This window comes from Plasmodium gallinaceum (assembly GCF_900005855.1).
Source record: "Plasmodium gallinaceum strain 8A genome assembly, contig: PGAL8A_v1_53, whole genome shotgun sequence".
In the NCBI taxonomy this organism is placed as follows: Eukaryota; Apicomplexa; class Aconoidasida; order Haemosporida; family Plasmodiidae; genus Plasmodium; species Plasmodium gallinaceum.
The window spans coordinates 210,177-226,849 of record NW_021628210.1 but is presented as its reverse complement, the minus strand read 5'-3'; the positions used below and the strand labels follow the sequence as shown (position 1 = coordinate 226,849).

General features: G+C 16.0%; 5 protein-coding genes across 5 annotated transcripts; 3 read left to right on the top strand and 2 right to left on the bottom strand.

Annotated features, from left to right (window-relative positions):
• Positions 1–736: 736 nt before the first annotated feature.
• On the top strand, positions 737–2,587 carry PGAL8A_00071100 (conserved Plasmodium protein, unknown function; the record flags this gene model as incomplete). The annotated part of the gene is made up of 3 exons (XM_028674701.1): positions 737–753; positions 1,808–1,949; positions 2,150–2,587. The coding sequence occupies 3 exons, from the start codon at positions 737–739 to the stop codon at positions 2,585–2,587; spliced, it is 597 nt and encodes a 198-aa protein (XP_028525829.1).
• Positions 2,588–3,989: 1,402 nt separating this feature from the next.
• PGAL8A_00071000 (transporter, putative) lies at positions 3,990–5,924 on the bottom strand (the record flags this gene model as incomplete). Its single annotated transcript, XM_028674643.1, has 1 exon — positions 3,990–5,924. One exon carries the CDS (start codon positions 5,922–5,924, stop codon positions 3,990–3,992), a length of 1,935 nt encoding a protein of 644 aa, XP_028525828.1.
• A 3,019-nt stretch (positions 5,925–8,943) lies between these two features.
• On the top strand, positions 8,944–13,063 carry PGAL8A_00070900 (conserved Plasmodium protein, unknown function; the record flags this gene model as incomplete). The annotated part of the gene is made up of 2 exons (XM_028674532.1): positions 8,944–9,146; positions 9,424–13,063. The coding sequence occupies 2 exons, from the start codon at positions 8,944–8,946 to the stop codon at positions 13,061–13,063; spliced, it is 3,843 nt and encodes a 1,280-aa protein (XP_028525827.1).
• A 660-nt stretch (positions 13,064–13,723) lies between these two features.
• Positions 13,724–14,925, bottom strand: PGAL8A_00070800 (conserved Plasmodium protein, unknown function; the record flags this gene model as incomplete). Its single annotated transcript, XM_028674421.1, has 5 exons — positions 13,724–13,900; positions 14,070–14,108; positions 14,180–14,306; positions 14,396–14,524; positions 14,774–14,925. 5 exons carry the CDS (start codon positions 14,923–14,925, stop codon positions 13,724–13,726), a joined length of 624 nt encoding a protein of 207 aa, XP_028525826.1.
• A 545-nt stretch (positions 14,926–15,470) lies between these two features.
• PGAL8A_00070700 (outer arm dynein lc3, putative) lies at positions 15,471–16,470 on the top strand (the record flags this gene model as incomplete). Its single annotated transcript, XM_028674309.1, has 6 exons — positions 15,471–15,485; positions 15,571–15,619; positions 15,701–15,735; positions 15,910–15,988; positions 16,184–16,258; positions 16,379–16,470. 6 exons carry the CDS (start codon positions 15,471–15,473, stop codon positions 16,468–16,470), a joined length of 345 nt encoding a protein of 114 aa, XP_028525825.1.
• Positions 16,471–16,673: the final 203 nt, after the last annotated feature.

The window sequence follows — 16,673 nt, the reverse complement described above, 5'->3', positions numbered from 1 at the left end:
ATAATTTTTTTTTTTTTTTTTTTTTTTTTCTATTAGTTCACATTATAAAGAAAAATACAATTTCTAAGGTGCCATTTATATTAAAAATCCTTTTTTTTTTTTTTTTTTGAATTTTCAAAAAGAAAAAATAGAAAAATTAACTTCATCCAGTAAAATTATTTATATAATGCTCCATTTTTATAAAGATATTTTTACCAAAAGATATTAGTATATTTTTTAAATATATTTTTACATAAGTATTATTTTTAGATTTTCAATTTATTATAAAGTATTTGAATATAATAAATTAAAAAAAAATAATTTAAAGTAAAATATTTAGCTCTAATCTTTTTAAACTTAATATCATTTCAAATTAAAATTTCCATTTTAAGTATAAAAAGAACATCGCTATAATATATATTATAAAATGCATGCAATGGTATTTTTGTTTTGTTTTTTTAATAAAGGAATTTTTTTTGTTTTAAACTTCATGAATTAAAGACTACCTAAATATTTTTTAAAAAAAACTGATTACTTTTGTCTGTATATATATTCTTAAAAGAAATTCTTTAGATAATGTAACAAATTATATTATTATTTTATTATATTATACTTTTTTATGATTTATATATTTCATTTATTTTTTTCTTTTTTTTTCCTTTTTATATGAATTCTTTGGTTAACTGTAAAAATATTTTTAAAAAAATAGTGTGAAATTCAGGAATAATCTCTCGTTAAATTTTTTCTTTTTCTAAATATGATCAAAATTACGAAGTAAATAATAAAAAAAATTGAATGAATATTAATTATAAGATTAACGTCTTGAAAAATTACATATATATATATATATATATATACACCTATATTATATGTAAATAAAAAGTTGTTTGGAATATATATATTAAAAATAGGAAAAAATATATATTAAGGGAACAAATAATATCAAAATAGAACAGAAAATTTTATATTTCTTTTAATTTTATATAATTTACTAAATTTTATGAATTGATTGATGAACAAATTCGCATTAGCATACATAGAGTGATATCTAATATCCACTTTATTTTTTTATCAACAGTTTAATTTATTTGAAATATTTATTTTGTTTTAAATATTATTCATATAATGCAATTTTTTATTTATTTTATTCATAGACATTTTTTTTTCTGTTATATAGATTTGAAAAAAAATAAGAATGTTGTAATATAAAAAAAAAAAATAACATTAATAATAGTTGAACACAAATTATATGATTAACATATCAATAATGAATATAAATTAAATTAAATCTATTAAATTAAAAGAAAAAATAAGAAATACATAATATATATGCTTATTTTTAATTAATATCCCTTTTTTTTTTTTTTTTAAATGTCCTTTTTCTTTTAATTTTTAAGTTCTTTTTACTGCTAGTTTTGTTAGACTCTTAAATTTGTTTCCTTTTTATTTTATGTGTGTAGATGTATCAAATAAGTTATATTCTTTTTATCATTAAGAATTATAAATATCTATTTTACTTAATTTTAATTGTGTTTATAAAAAAAAAAAAAAAACTATAATAATAATTAATGCATAATTCACTAAATTTATTATGAAAGAAATTTTGATTTATTGAGAATTTAAGAAGTTGTGATTAAAAAAATATACAATATTTAAATATAATTGTCTTTTATATATATGTTTAGGAATTTTTTTTTTTAGTTTAAAGTACATTTTAAACATGTCACTTATGAATTTTTATTTATATATTTATATTTAAAATATATATATATATATATATATATTTATAACAATAAAATTTTATTTTTTACATTTTTATGTACTTTAGATTAAGTTTGAACAGAATTTCGTCAATAGCTAGTATAATTTGCTTAATTGACTGTACATTAATACCCATATTGATGTTTACATTATCAATCTTTAACATAGTAGATTACGAAATTGTTTATTTCAATCATTTATCTGATATAGTAAATAAAAATATATTATTATTTTTTTATAATTTTGATTTATATTTTTGTTTTCATGCATATAACAATATATATTTATTTTTTTTTATAAGATAAGAATATACTATTAATGAGCATAATATTATTACTGTTAAGGTTATTGTTATTATTATTATATATATATATATTTTTTTTTTTTTTTTTTTTTTTTCTCACCTTAGCTAGCGTTATTTGTTATGGCACCAATATGTTCTCTATGCATTATTTTTAATTATTATCAATTAAAAAATGTGCTTTTACTTTTATGGGGTGTATTTGGAATTATATTATTTACAATTTCTCATGGACATTTTAGCATTAATGAAAAAATAAATATTTTTTTGCAGAAGTTTCATATTATCATATCACTTTTTTCTATACTCATATTATTAAGTAATAATTATGTGTCCCAGAAGATTCTGAAAAAAAACAATTTAGATAATTGTTGTTTTACTAAAAATAATGAAAAAAACGAAAATGGACAAAAATATGCATATCATATTAACGTCAATTGTAGTAATTTATCTTCTGATTACAACAAAAGTTCATTAAACTATGAAAATAAAAATTACAAGAAATTTGACAAAACAGAAAATGAATTAGTCAGCTTTTTACATTAGAATATAAACAAATCATTATTTATCATAAATATATCTATAAACTTCATAAAGACAGAATTAGTAAATTTTTAAGTATATCATATTTATTAAAAAATAAATTATAAAAATTATTACATTAATTAATAAGATATATATATATATATATATAACAAATTTAAGTTTATACAACTGTATGTATAAACACTATTAAATTAAATTAATATATTTTTTGTCAATATTTTTTTTTTTTTAGAATCATACAACATATATGTTTACATGTATTTTTTTTTTTTTTTTTTTTTTTATTTTTTTTAAATGTTTTTTTTTTTAAATTTTTTTTTTATTTTTTTTTTTTTTTTTTTTTTTTTTTTTTAAATTTTTTTTTTTTNATATATATATATATATATAACAAATTTAAGTTTATACAACTGTATGTATAAACACTATTAAATTAAATTAATATATTTTTTGTCAATATTTTTTTTTTTTTAGAATCATACAACATATATGTTTACATGTATTTTTTTTTTTTTTTTTTTTTGTATTATTTTTAAATGATTTTTTTTATAAATATTCTTTTGATATTTTTTTTTTTTTTTTTTTTTTTTTACCTTTCTAATATTATTAAATAAAATCTTTTCATTTTATATCTAATAAAAAAAATTATACAGATTTAAAACAAGCTTTCCTTTTAATAGCACATTTTAAGCTCAAAAAAATAAGATAAATATATTATTTGATCTATAAAAATATTTTAACTTATTTGATTGTAAATCGATAACAATTTTTTTGAAATTTTAATATTAATTTTATATTGAAGTATTAATTTTTCTTAAAATAATTCCTATTTTCTTCTCAATATAAATCTTCACATATTTTTACATTTTGTTAAAGAATTATATCAACTTTAAATTTGAAAATTACAAGAAAAAAAAACATTCTATTATATATAAATTTATAGTAAAATTAACATTTTTCTTGAAATGTAAAATATATACATATAAAAAAAAATATTTCTTTTTATAAATATGACCTGAAATAATTTTGGTAGTACTACTAATAATATTTATCTTATAATAGTAATACCAATTATAATAAAGTAACGATAATAATATTTTGATCATAATAATATCAGTAGTTTAAATACTGACAAAAGAATAATACTGTAAATTATAGTTTACCTAACAAAAATAGATATCACATATAATAATGTTATTAATTATAATATAAATTATGATAATATTCATAATATTAATAATAATATTAATAATTAAAATTGTTTTATGAACATAACTTAAAGTTGTAATTGTGTATGTTTATCCAAATAATATGTATATGAATATTAAAGAAATTAAATTAAAAAAAAAAAAAAAAAAAATTAATAATTTTAATAATAAATTGCTTTATTAAGTAAATTTTTTTTTTAATTATTTTTTTGGTAGTAAATTTTTGTAATAGGCAAATTAAAAAAAAATAAAATAAAATAAAAATAAATAATAGAAAAAACAACTATTAAAGTGAGAGAAGAAATATTAGTATCCTTTTGCGTGACATCAAGAACTGTAAGCACTAAATTAGAGATTATAATCGCAATAATTATAACTAAAACTATATATTTGAAACATTTTTTTAATGCAAAATCTCCTAAAACATTTTTGTGAATACTAAATCGGTACAGGGGCACAATTGCCAGTGGTAATAAAAGAACTTGAATAACATTAATAAAATTTGTTAATTGATCAATTGAATATTTATCATATAATAAGAATAAGTAAACAACAAAAAATAAGAAAAAACGGAAAAATAAAACTCTAAAAAAAGTATTAACTTTCTTATTTAAGAAACCCTCAAAAATCGATTTTGTTGCATATTCACACATAAAACTTGAATTGTTACCACTACTTAACAACCCAAATGACCATATATACATTGAAACTTTTCCAAAGGATTTTTTCATAACCTCATAGGCTGTAAACAAATTATATTGATCCCTTCTATCAGATGTTCTTATATTAACCTCAGCAAATGTAAGTACAATAATGCAATTAGTTAAACATGACAAAAATAAAGCTCCTGCTGATTCAATAGTACCTAATATATTGTATCTTTTTAACTTTTTGGTTGTAGATATAACAGCTTTTTTTTTTGCTGTTAAATTTGTATGTAAATAAAAAATATGAGCTGATATTATACTTCCTAAAAGTGCTAAAGCATCAATTTCTTTTCCTTGAGGTATTCTCGGATACACAACACTAATTGCTAGTTCTTTAAAATTTATTGATGTCATAAATACATTAATAAAAAAACAAACTGCAAGCAATCCAATAAGTAAACTTAACACATTTTCTAATAACTTCACACTTTTATTTTCTAAAATACTATAAATTAAAGCTTCAATAATGGTATAAAATATTGCTATTTTAACGGAAATACCAAATATTAAATTTATAGCAACAACAGTTCCAACAATCGCTTGTATATGAGCTCCCCAAATGGCAATTTGAACAAATATATATAAAAGAAAAGAAATTTTCTTATTAAATTCTTTATAACAAATAGAAGCTAAATCTAATCCAGTAACATGACCAAGTTTCATTGATAAAACTTGAAATAAAAATCCAAGTAAATGCCCATATATCATAATCCACAATAATTGATAACCTGTATAATCTTTTTCTAAATTTTTATCTGAAGATCTAATTAACCCAACATTTAAATTACTACATAAATTTCCAGGATCTAAATATGCAATAGCTACTATCCATCCTGGACCAAAATAATTAAAACACATTTTTAATTTTTGAAAAAATGTGTAATTTTTTCCACTTGTACTTAAATCATCTAAGTTATCTGAAATGTAAATTGAATTGTCAAATCCTTCTTCATCGGCATTTAATACTCCTTGTTTATTTTTTTTTTTCAAAATTTCCATTTGATTATTTACATTATTAATCAATTCATCATCATTATCATTTGGTGGATTTGCTTCAATATTCATAGTTGATTGTGTTGAGTTTAATTTTTGTTGATATATATGACGAGCATTTCTTGTATCTATCTCGACATTTACTAAACTTATTTCTTTTTCTTTATAATTGCTATTATTGTTATTTTTCTCTTCTTTTAATTTATTTAAGTTATAAACCTCTTTCTTAATAGTTTTTTTATCATATTCATTATCATGATTAGATAATTTAATTGTTTTATTTATCATTTCTACTTCTTTATGGAATGGATTTTTGTTATTGTAATCAATCATTTCATGATCCTTTTCTTTATTAATAGATTCAATATTCATTGTGTTGCAATTGTGCAAATCAACATTATTGTTTTCATTTTTCTCATAATTCAAAACCATTTTTGCAATATATTAATATGTTTCTATCAATATTTTATATTCTTTTTTTATATTATAATACCTAATTCTTATTTTTTTTTTTAAGATATTTCGTTTTCTCATTAATTTTTGTAAACATAAACACATAAATATATATATATATATATATATATATATATATATATATATATATATATATATATATATATATATATATATTACATTCAAAGAGGAAAAAAATATTTTTTTTTTATAATTAAATTTTATCAATATTTCACACCTGAAAAATTATTTCATTCGTATAAAGTTCACTCAACACTATTAAATATTTTGATACTCATCCCTATAATAACTAAAAAATACAGCGTCATTAAAAACTCTTACATTAATATAAAACATGAAGTGAATATATAAAGTCACTTAATGAGGTTATATTAATAAATTAACTTTCTAAATAATCTGATGTCATCAAAATAATTGATATAGACAGAAGAGTTAATAATAACAAATGCAAAATTATATTTTTTTTTTTAAGATATTTAATGAATAAATATAACATGATCAAAACATGTAAGATATAAATACATATTTTAACAAACAATAATATAATGAAAAAACATACAACTATTATTTAAAGAAAGGAAAGCCTATAGTTACTAAAAACAAAAAAAAAAAAAGTGATCAAAAATATATTAAAAAAAAATGATATACATTATGGTTTAGAAAAACAAAATATGTTTATGAAATTATTTTGTTGAAAATATAAAAAAAAGTTCTAAAAAAATTTCCAAAAATGTATACACATAAATGTAGATATATTTTATTTAAAACAAAAAAAGGAAAAAAAAAAAAAAAAATTGTTATGCTATAAAAAAAATAAAACTAAAGCAGTAAATATTAAATTATATTATAAAAAAATAAAAAATATATATATATATATATATACATATAAAAGGAGAAAAAATTAATATGTATTTTTCAAATTATTTCCCATATGCGTGTATCTATATATAATAAAATAATGTTTATAAAATGTAAAATATGAATCATATAAAAGCATTTTTAATAAAATAATCAAATAACACAACAAAATGAGAAAATTAAAAAAGGTAAAAAATTTTGAAGGAATTATAAATTTTTCTTTTTTAAATATTAAAAAATAAAATGCCAAAAAAAAAAAAAAAAAAAAAAAAAAAAAAAAAAAAAATATTAATTTTTTTTTTTTCTATCATCAAAGAAATATATAATTTAATATGTATATATATAAATACATCTATGTATTCTTGGATTAATCTAAAATTTTATATAAAAAAAATATGTAGTTATAATTTATTCATTATATATTGAAAATTTTATATTTAATTTGAATTAAAAATAATCTTTTTTTTTTTTTAATTTTTTTTGTTATTTACTCTAGTCGATTTATCATTTAAAACAAAAAGTTTTATTTTTAGTTATAAAGATGTACAACTAAAAAAATATTTATTACATACAAAAATGAGTAATTACCGTTAATATTATAACATAAAAAATTCATAAATGAATGTATTTGTAAATGTATATATATATATATATACCGCAATAATGAAAAAATTATACAAAATTTAAAAAAATATATTCGTATTTAAATTTTTATTTGTAGTTTTACTTTTTTCGATAAAAATTGCATGAAAAATGCAAATATTTGCATATACGTAAATATAAATGTACGTATATATGTTTTTATATTAATAAAAAAATAGGTAAAAAAAAATTTCAATGGATATTCATATAACGTTAATGTTTATTTTTCTTTATAAAATGCATGCATTTTTACATTTTAAATATATACATTCAACTATTTATAACTGTTATTTTATTTAATTTTATATTTAATCACATATAAAGTAAAAACTTTGGAAAAATTAAAAATGTAAAATAGCAAATAAAATTGATTATGTATTAAAAATATGAAATATAAAATAAAAATTATTAATAAAATGTATCACAAAATGTTTTTTTTTACGAATTAGTTTCATAAAAATTAATATTTTCCTGAATTACGAAATGGAAGTTAATCAAATTTCATTAAATATATTTTATACCATTTGATGCTTACAAAACTTTAAAAAGTTGAAAAAGAAAAAATTTACTAATGATAGATTTTTTTTTACGCAAATCTTTCTAATTTATGACTATTAATTTTAACATAAAGACATTAGGATTATAAAAAAAAGGGAAGTAGAATAAGAAAAAAAAAAAAAAAAAAAAAAAAAAAAAAAAAAAAAAAAAAAGAATCCAGAAAAAGGGAAAAAGGAAAAGAGAAAAAAAAGTTGGAATATAGAAAATAGAAAAAAAATATAAAGTTGAAAAAAGAGTAAAAAAAAAAAAAGAATCAAGAAAAAGTGAAAAAGGAAAAGAGAAAAAAACGTTGGAATATAGAAAATAGAAAAAAAATATAAAGTTGAAAAAAAAGTAAAAAAAAAAAAAGATAAAGAATAAACTAAGGAAAAGGAGAAAATAAAACAAACAATTAAAAGAAAGAAATTAAAAAAAAAAAAAAAAAAAATTTAAAACACATTTAATGAAATAGAAGAAAAAATTAATTAAAAATAATGAAGATGAAAGTTTTTAATAAATAACAATGAAAATGCAATAGTAATAATAATAAATTATAAAAATAAAAATAAATAATAATATGTAATCATATATATTACGCTTAATTATCTTAATAATACCTATGTAATATATTTTTCAATTTTTATCTATCTTATTTTTAATGACAATTAATACTTTTATTACATTTGTAAAATAAAAACATAAAATTAAAGCTTAAATATTTATTATTTAAGAAAGAAAAAATTTAATTAATTTAGAAAATAACAATAATAAGTATATACAAAATCATGAAAATGAAATTTTCATTTTTTTATAAAGAATTTTTTTTTAATTATTTTTTGTGTTTTTAATATTTGCAACTGATGATAGTGTTGTAACATAACAATTATATATATTTATTTCTATATAAGTATATATTATTATTTATTTAATAAATGATAAAATGATTTTAAAATTGTTACTTAATCATACAAAAATTACAGCTTTCAAAAGAAGCGGTGCGTTTAATTCAAATAACATACATAAAAGACACATTGAAAAGAAATATTTTTCTTCAATAAATAAATATCAAGTAAAACAAAATAAAAAGAATAATTATGAAAAGGAAAATTTTATTCAACTAAAGAACTCGGATAGTAGTAGCAAGTAAATAATTTTCATGAATTGAAAATATGAAACTATAGAAATAATTATAAATTTCAATTAATTTACACTTTTAATAAGTGTTTTTACAAAAACATTTAAGTAATATGTTTATAAATGCATGTAAATATTATCTGTTTAAACATAAATATATATATATATATATTTATTTATTTATTTATTTATTTATTTATTTATTTATTTATTTATTTATTAATATCATTTTATAATGTTTACTTACTTAATTTTATGTTTTTTTTTCTCTTTTACTTTTTCTTAGATTCGAAAAAAATGGAATAATGAAAATTAACAATTGGCCAAAAAAGAAAATTTCAAAAAAAAAAAATGAACTGTATATATTATTAAATAAAAAAGATAATAAAAATGTAAATTTTCATGAATTAAATATTATTATAACAAAAAAAATAAACAATATGCAGAATATAAATGAAATATATAAATATATTTACTATAATAAAGATATTTTAGTACCAATTAATTATGTAGTTTGTATTTATAAAATATATAAATTGATAAAAAACAATAATTATAAAATAATAAATTATAATATATATATTAATAATAATATTATGAATATAAGTAATGAAGAACTAAATAATATTGCTAATGTTAATGAATTAAGTGATTATAATGAATTATATGTAAACATCAATAAAAAAAAAAATGTAAATAAAAAAAGAGAAAATGACAAAGAACATATTAACGTATATGGAACCAAAAGAAATATGTATAATAATAATTATTCTATTAATGGCTCTGTTTTAGATTACAACAATGATATATTACAATATGTATTAGAAAAAATAAATAAAAATTATTTTATAAAAAAATTAACATACAGGCATTTATCGAATTTGTTATTTTCTTTAGTTAATTTAAAATATTATAATATAATCACTTATTTATTATATATAAAATATATAAATAACATGTATGTCTATCTTTCTTCTCAATCTATATCTAATATTATATACTCCTATTCTATAATTTGCAATTTTTATGCTATTGATTTTACTGTTAATTATAAAAATTATATATATAAATATTACTATTTGGATAATAAATTAAAGGAAAATTTGAAAAAAGATTATTTAAATTTTATGTTTTTATTACTTAGTCGATATATGTGTATTTATGTAGTTAAGTATTTTAACAGCAATTTTTGTTCACAGTATGATTTAAATAGTTTTTATAAAGGTATTTTATCAAATTTTGAAGAATTAAATGAAAAAGAAAAAAAAAACAAAATTAATGAAGAAATGAAATATGAAAATAAAATGATTCTACAAGAATTTTTTGTCTTCTTATGGAGTATATCTAAAATTAAAATTAACAATATTTATATTGATTTATTGTATTATATAATTTATAAAAATAGAAAATATATATATATGAAACTAAATGAAAAAGATATTTGTAATTTAATTCAATCCTTAAGTATATATTATCCATATAAAAAACTAAGTGAAAATAAAAAATCTGACTTAAAATATAAAGTGTCATTAAAAAAAGATGAATATTTCATATTTGATTATGATGAATTTTTGAAAAATACATTGCTTTTAACTTTAATTCATTTAAAAAAATATAATTATCACCATTATTCAATAATTTTTAAAAGCATTCAAATTTTTCAAAATTTTCTTTTAATAGATGACGAAAAAAATAACTTACATTTTTTTAATTACAGTGATGAATATAATTTTTTAGATTTTAAAAAAGAAAGAGATAAAAAAAAAGAAGAGATATACGAAATAATACATAAAAATAATATAATAAAATATAATAAAGAAGTAAATAATAGTAAATTAAACCTTTTAGATAATAATAATAGTAAGACAAGTTTAGACAACTTGGAATTTTTTTCAAAAAAAATCATAAATAAAAATGATAAATTTAAAAAGGAGTCTCATATTTTAAACGTAAAAGAGGATTCATTAAAAAGTAATAACATATATTCAATTAGAAATATTTTAAAAAAATTAACAACAGTCATTATAGAAAATTTAATAGCCAAAATAAAAAATGAAAATAACAATATATATAATGGTAATAATTGCTCCAAATTTAGTTCTTCTTTAAATTTACAACATCTTTCCATATATTTATATAATTTATCTCACATGAATATATTTTTTATAAATAATGATTTAAAATTAGAATTATTTAATTTAATTATTTCTGTATTACAGAAAAAAGTGAATTTTGTTTTTACTTTTGATAAAAAAAATATAAATTTAAAAATGATAGATATTTTTCTACAAAATAATTATGACAACATAGTATGCTTAAGTAATATTAATTATTCTTTAAATAAAAATAATATTGTTAACGAATATCTAATTTTGTGCTCATCTATGTATTTTTATAAATTATATCACTTATTTTATAAAATATACAAATATACTTCAAATAAAATATATTTTTTTAACTATCTAGAAAAAATTAATGAAAGAATATTATCTATTTTTAACTGGACTTTTTCACATACAAACATTTCGTATATACCTTTATTTAGCTTAATAAATTATAATTATTTGTATATTTTATATAAAAAAGAAAGTCAAAATATCTTTTTGTTTTTAAAAAAAATATTATTACCAATAACATTATATAATAATATTACTATAAATCAATTACGTTTAATTTTAAAACTTTTAATTAATTATTACATTTGTGTACTCAGTAAAAATATAGATAAAAGTTATGATAATCATGAAGATATATTAACTTGTTTGTTTAGTTTAAGCTTAATAATAACAAACGTATTACATAATTTGAGTAAAAAATATGATATAGATAAAAATAATTTAAAAATAGATTATGAAAAATATGATTATATCAATTTTTATATAAATATTACTGTTGATATATTAAAAAGTTATTTTTATAAATTATATTGTGTAAATTCATCTATTATACAAAAATATTTTTTAATGGAAATTAATGAAGATTTAATGATGAAGTTTTACACTTTATATTTATTCTTGAAATTTAATATTCACAAAAAAATTATATATAATAGAAACTTTATTAAAAAATTCTTAAATAATGTTTTATTAGATAAGAATGAATTTTTCGATCAGGAAAATTTGTTGTCACACTTATCAGAACCTACAAAAAGTTATGAAACTATCACTTTTGAAATTAACGAAAATAATTTTTTATCCGAAGAAAACAATGTAAAAATTAAAGAAAAAAATATTGAAAAAAATGATAAAATAATTAATGAAAAATCAGAAGAAAAAAGGAATTTTAACTTACTTAATTCTCAAAAAATCCATGAAATGGATGAGAGTATATTTTCAATTTATGTAAATAACATACAGAATAAGAATTATAATCCAAATGAAAATTTTGAAATTTTTTATTTATTACAGGAAAATTTGCATTTTAGTGAACTAAAAATTAACAAAAATAATTTAATGTTTTTAAAAAAGAACAATATCACATTAAACATGTTTGATGGAATTAATAAGGAAATAAAACAAATTGAAGAGAAAATTTTTTTAATATTTAAACAAACAAAAAGTTCAAAATCCCATATGAAATTATATGAATATATAAAGTTTATTTTACAAAAAAAAAATGGGAATATTACTTCAAATATAAAAAATGAATATATAATTAATAAAGATAATTTTAATTTTATTGTAGATATTTATGATGAAAATACAAACACAATATTTGAAATTGATGGTATTAGTCATTATACAAAACAATATTTATTAAATAAAACCAATAAACCTTTTAACTTTTTTTATAATTATAAATCATATTATATTTTTAAACATTTACTTTTAAGTAAATACTATAACATAATTCATTTACCTCTTTATGATAATAAATTATGTAAGAAAATTATTTACAATTACTATAATAACAACATAATTCTTTAATTAAAGAAGAAAAATATATTTGCACACGACTTATATACAAAAGAAGATTTTTTTTTATTTTAAATTAATATAACTATTTTTCATATGTTTTTTTAATATTTTTTTAAATTAACTTACCTATATTATTTTCTTTGCTTGTCTTTTTAATATTTACGAATTCATCTACATACTGTATTATTTTACTTGTTTTTTCTTAAAATATTTATGTAGTACTCTATTCGTCTTTTTTTTTTTTTTTTTTTTTTTTTTTTTCCTTTTTTTTTCATTAAATATTTTAATATACTTAATCCTTATTATTTTATATTACAATAAAATAATTACATTTTATTCATCTAAGTATTCGTTATTTTTATTTGCATATTTTTTTAGTAATAAATTATATGTAAATATTATTTTTGTTATTCATTATTTTATTATATTTTTTTTTAAAAAAAATTAGATAATTCACTTTTCTTTTCTTTATTAAATAGTGAATAACTTATTTGTAAAAAAAATTAGGTTTTTTAAAATAACTTAAAATATATATATAAAAACAATGGGTAGTATCAGTTTATTTAAGAAATTATTTACATAACATGAAATCATAAAAAAACGAAATAAACTAAAAAAATAAAAAAATTAAAACTAGTTTAAAATAATCATAACTTCATTTTTTTTTTTTTAATCTTTTAAAATTTTAGCCCATTCGCATTTTTGCAAGTCAAATGCTTTATCTTCAAAAACACTTACTTTTAATCCAGCAGAATAAAAAACATTTCGTGGCATTTTTTCTTTCTTAATATCTTCATAATTTAAATCTTCTATAATTAAATCATTCAAAAAACAAACAATAAACTTCTATTAAAAAAAAAAAAATATATATATATATATATATTATTTATATCCATTTTTATGAGTGTGTAAAAATGAACATGTAAAAAATTGAAGATGTAAATTCATATATTTTAAAAATAGAAAAGAAAAACATTTAATATAAAGTCTATATCATTAATTGTAATATTATAACATTTTGTAACTTCGATTTAGTTCTTTCGCTTCTTATATTCTATAAAAAAAGTTATGAATACATATATATTTATAAAAAATAAAAAAACTGAACTGTTTGTATTTGTTTACTTCACAATATTTTTCTAGTTCCTTCTGTTCATCCTCGTTAAGTCTTTGTATTATATTTGGGTGAATTGAATTAATAAGACCATTTACATTTATAGCTAATTCTAATATTAGTCTATTTCTAAAATTACTATAAAATTAACCATAAATTTTTATTTTTATTATTTGTAATATTTCGGTATTTTCATTTATTTATTTATTTTTTTTTATTTTGTTTACATATATTCGTGTAGAAGTTTTGATGCTTGAGAAAATATAACAGCATAATATTCACATCTTAATTTTATCATAAGTTTTTCTTTTCTTTGATTTTCATCATTCATAGAACCACTAAAATTAATTAATTTCCTAAATGATAAAAGAAATTTATATCATAATAAAAGAATGTATCTAATTACTAAATATAATCGTAAAAAAATAAAATTTACATATATGTAATAAATTATTCACAAAATAATTTATCATATTGCTTTTGTTAATAATGAAATACAAATTATTCTATTCAAAAATCCTTTTAATTACAAATTTTTAAATTTTTCTTTTTTGTATGATTATTATGTCTATTTCTTTTCTTTTTAAATATTTATATAATATTACTCTGCATAAATTTTATATTGTTCAAAATATCCTTTCAATTCTAAATATGCTTTTTTCATAGTTTCAGTTGGAAAATTTTGAATCCTGTTACTTATTTGTTCTTCCCTAAATAGAAATGGCAATATATCTAAACATGGCGACTTGGCTGTCATTTTTCTTCCTTTTTAAATACTTTAAAAACAAAAAAAAAAAAAAAAAATTAATATATAATTTAAAAAATTTCTTACATAAAACATCAAAGAAATGTATTAAAAAAAAAAAAAAAAAAGACTAAAATATTTTATAAATATTTATTCAAAAAAAATATTAAATTTGTTAAATTAAAAGAAAAAAAAAAAAAAAAAAACAAAAAATTATATATTCATTAAAAACAAGAAAACACATTTAAAGGGAAAAAAAAAAAAAAAAAAAAAAAAAAAATAGTATAAATTTTTAATTAAAATATAAGTAAATTACGAATAAAGCTTGCTAGCATAAATGTCTTCAAACATTTTTCTATGTTCTCATAGAAAAAATTTCAGTCTTAAGATATTAACAATGGAACAAAATATAAACATAAATTTTTTTTTAAAAACATTAATTTGAAACTTTAATTAAAAACTTAAATAAAAAAATATTAGTAGATAATATTTAATTTATATGATAATTATGTAAAAGAATTTAAGTTTCCTAATGTTTACACATACTAATTATCAAAATGAGAAATACTGATGTTATTCTTTACCTTTTTTTTTTTTTTTAGATTTATATTTATTTATTAAATATTAAAATTAAAATTTTTTTTTTTTTGTTATTAGACTTGGGAAGAAAAAGAATGTATGAAACAAATTTATTCAATTATTGATGGTATAGAGAAAATTTAAATAAAAAAATAAAATAAAAACGAATTCATATGTTTTTAATTTTTTTACTTATTAAAAAATAAAGATACTTTGAGAAATAAAAGTTACTCCAATAATGAAGTAAAGAAAAAAAAAATATATATATATATATATATATATATATATATATATATATATATATATATATATAATACACATAAAAATAAATTTATATTTTGTAGTTTTTTTCAATTAGCATTAAACATTTTTACTGTTATTTTATATTATAATTATTTTTATTATTTTTTAATAAAGATAAATCAATGGTCAAATGTGATTTGTGAAAATTGTATGACTTTTTTGTGCTCAAAGATGCTTCCTATGAAATACATAAGTAAATATTAATTTATTTTTATTCTTTATCTAAAAAGAATATAAAAATACAAATAAAAAATTTTTACATAATAAAATTTCTTTTTTCATATATAAATTATTCTATTCTTTCATTAATTATTATTTTTTTTTTTTTATGAATATTAATACTTTTCTTTATGTTATTACTACTATTATTTTTTTTTTTTTTTTTCAGTAAGTTGCTATATTTTAAAAAAAGACGACAAAGAAACATCCATTCATTTGTCAACTTATTGGGATAAGGAAGATAGTCATACTTAATGAAATATTTGAATATATAATATATTAAAATTAAAAATCTTTTTATTTTATAATTTTTTTTTTTATATTCTATTATATTACATATCACTTATTTTATTCTGTTTTCTAGAGCATTTTCAAATATGTTGGCCACAAGACTTAAAAAGCTGTAACATGCTTTGTTATGTTAATATCTATATTATAAAAATATCAGATGAATGATGAAAGGTAAAAAAAATAGAAATAAAAAACATAAATTATATTAAGTAAAACATATTAACGTAAAAGTCTATTTGACGGAAACATATTAAAATAATGTAAATAATAAATATATAAATAAAAAAAAAAAAATATATATATATATATATATTAATAAAATTTAAAGTATCTTCATTATACAAAAAAAAAAAAAAAAAAAAAAAAAA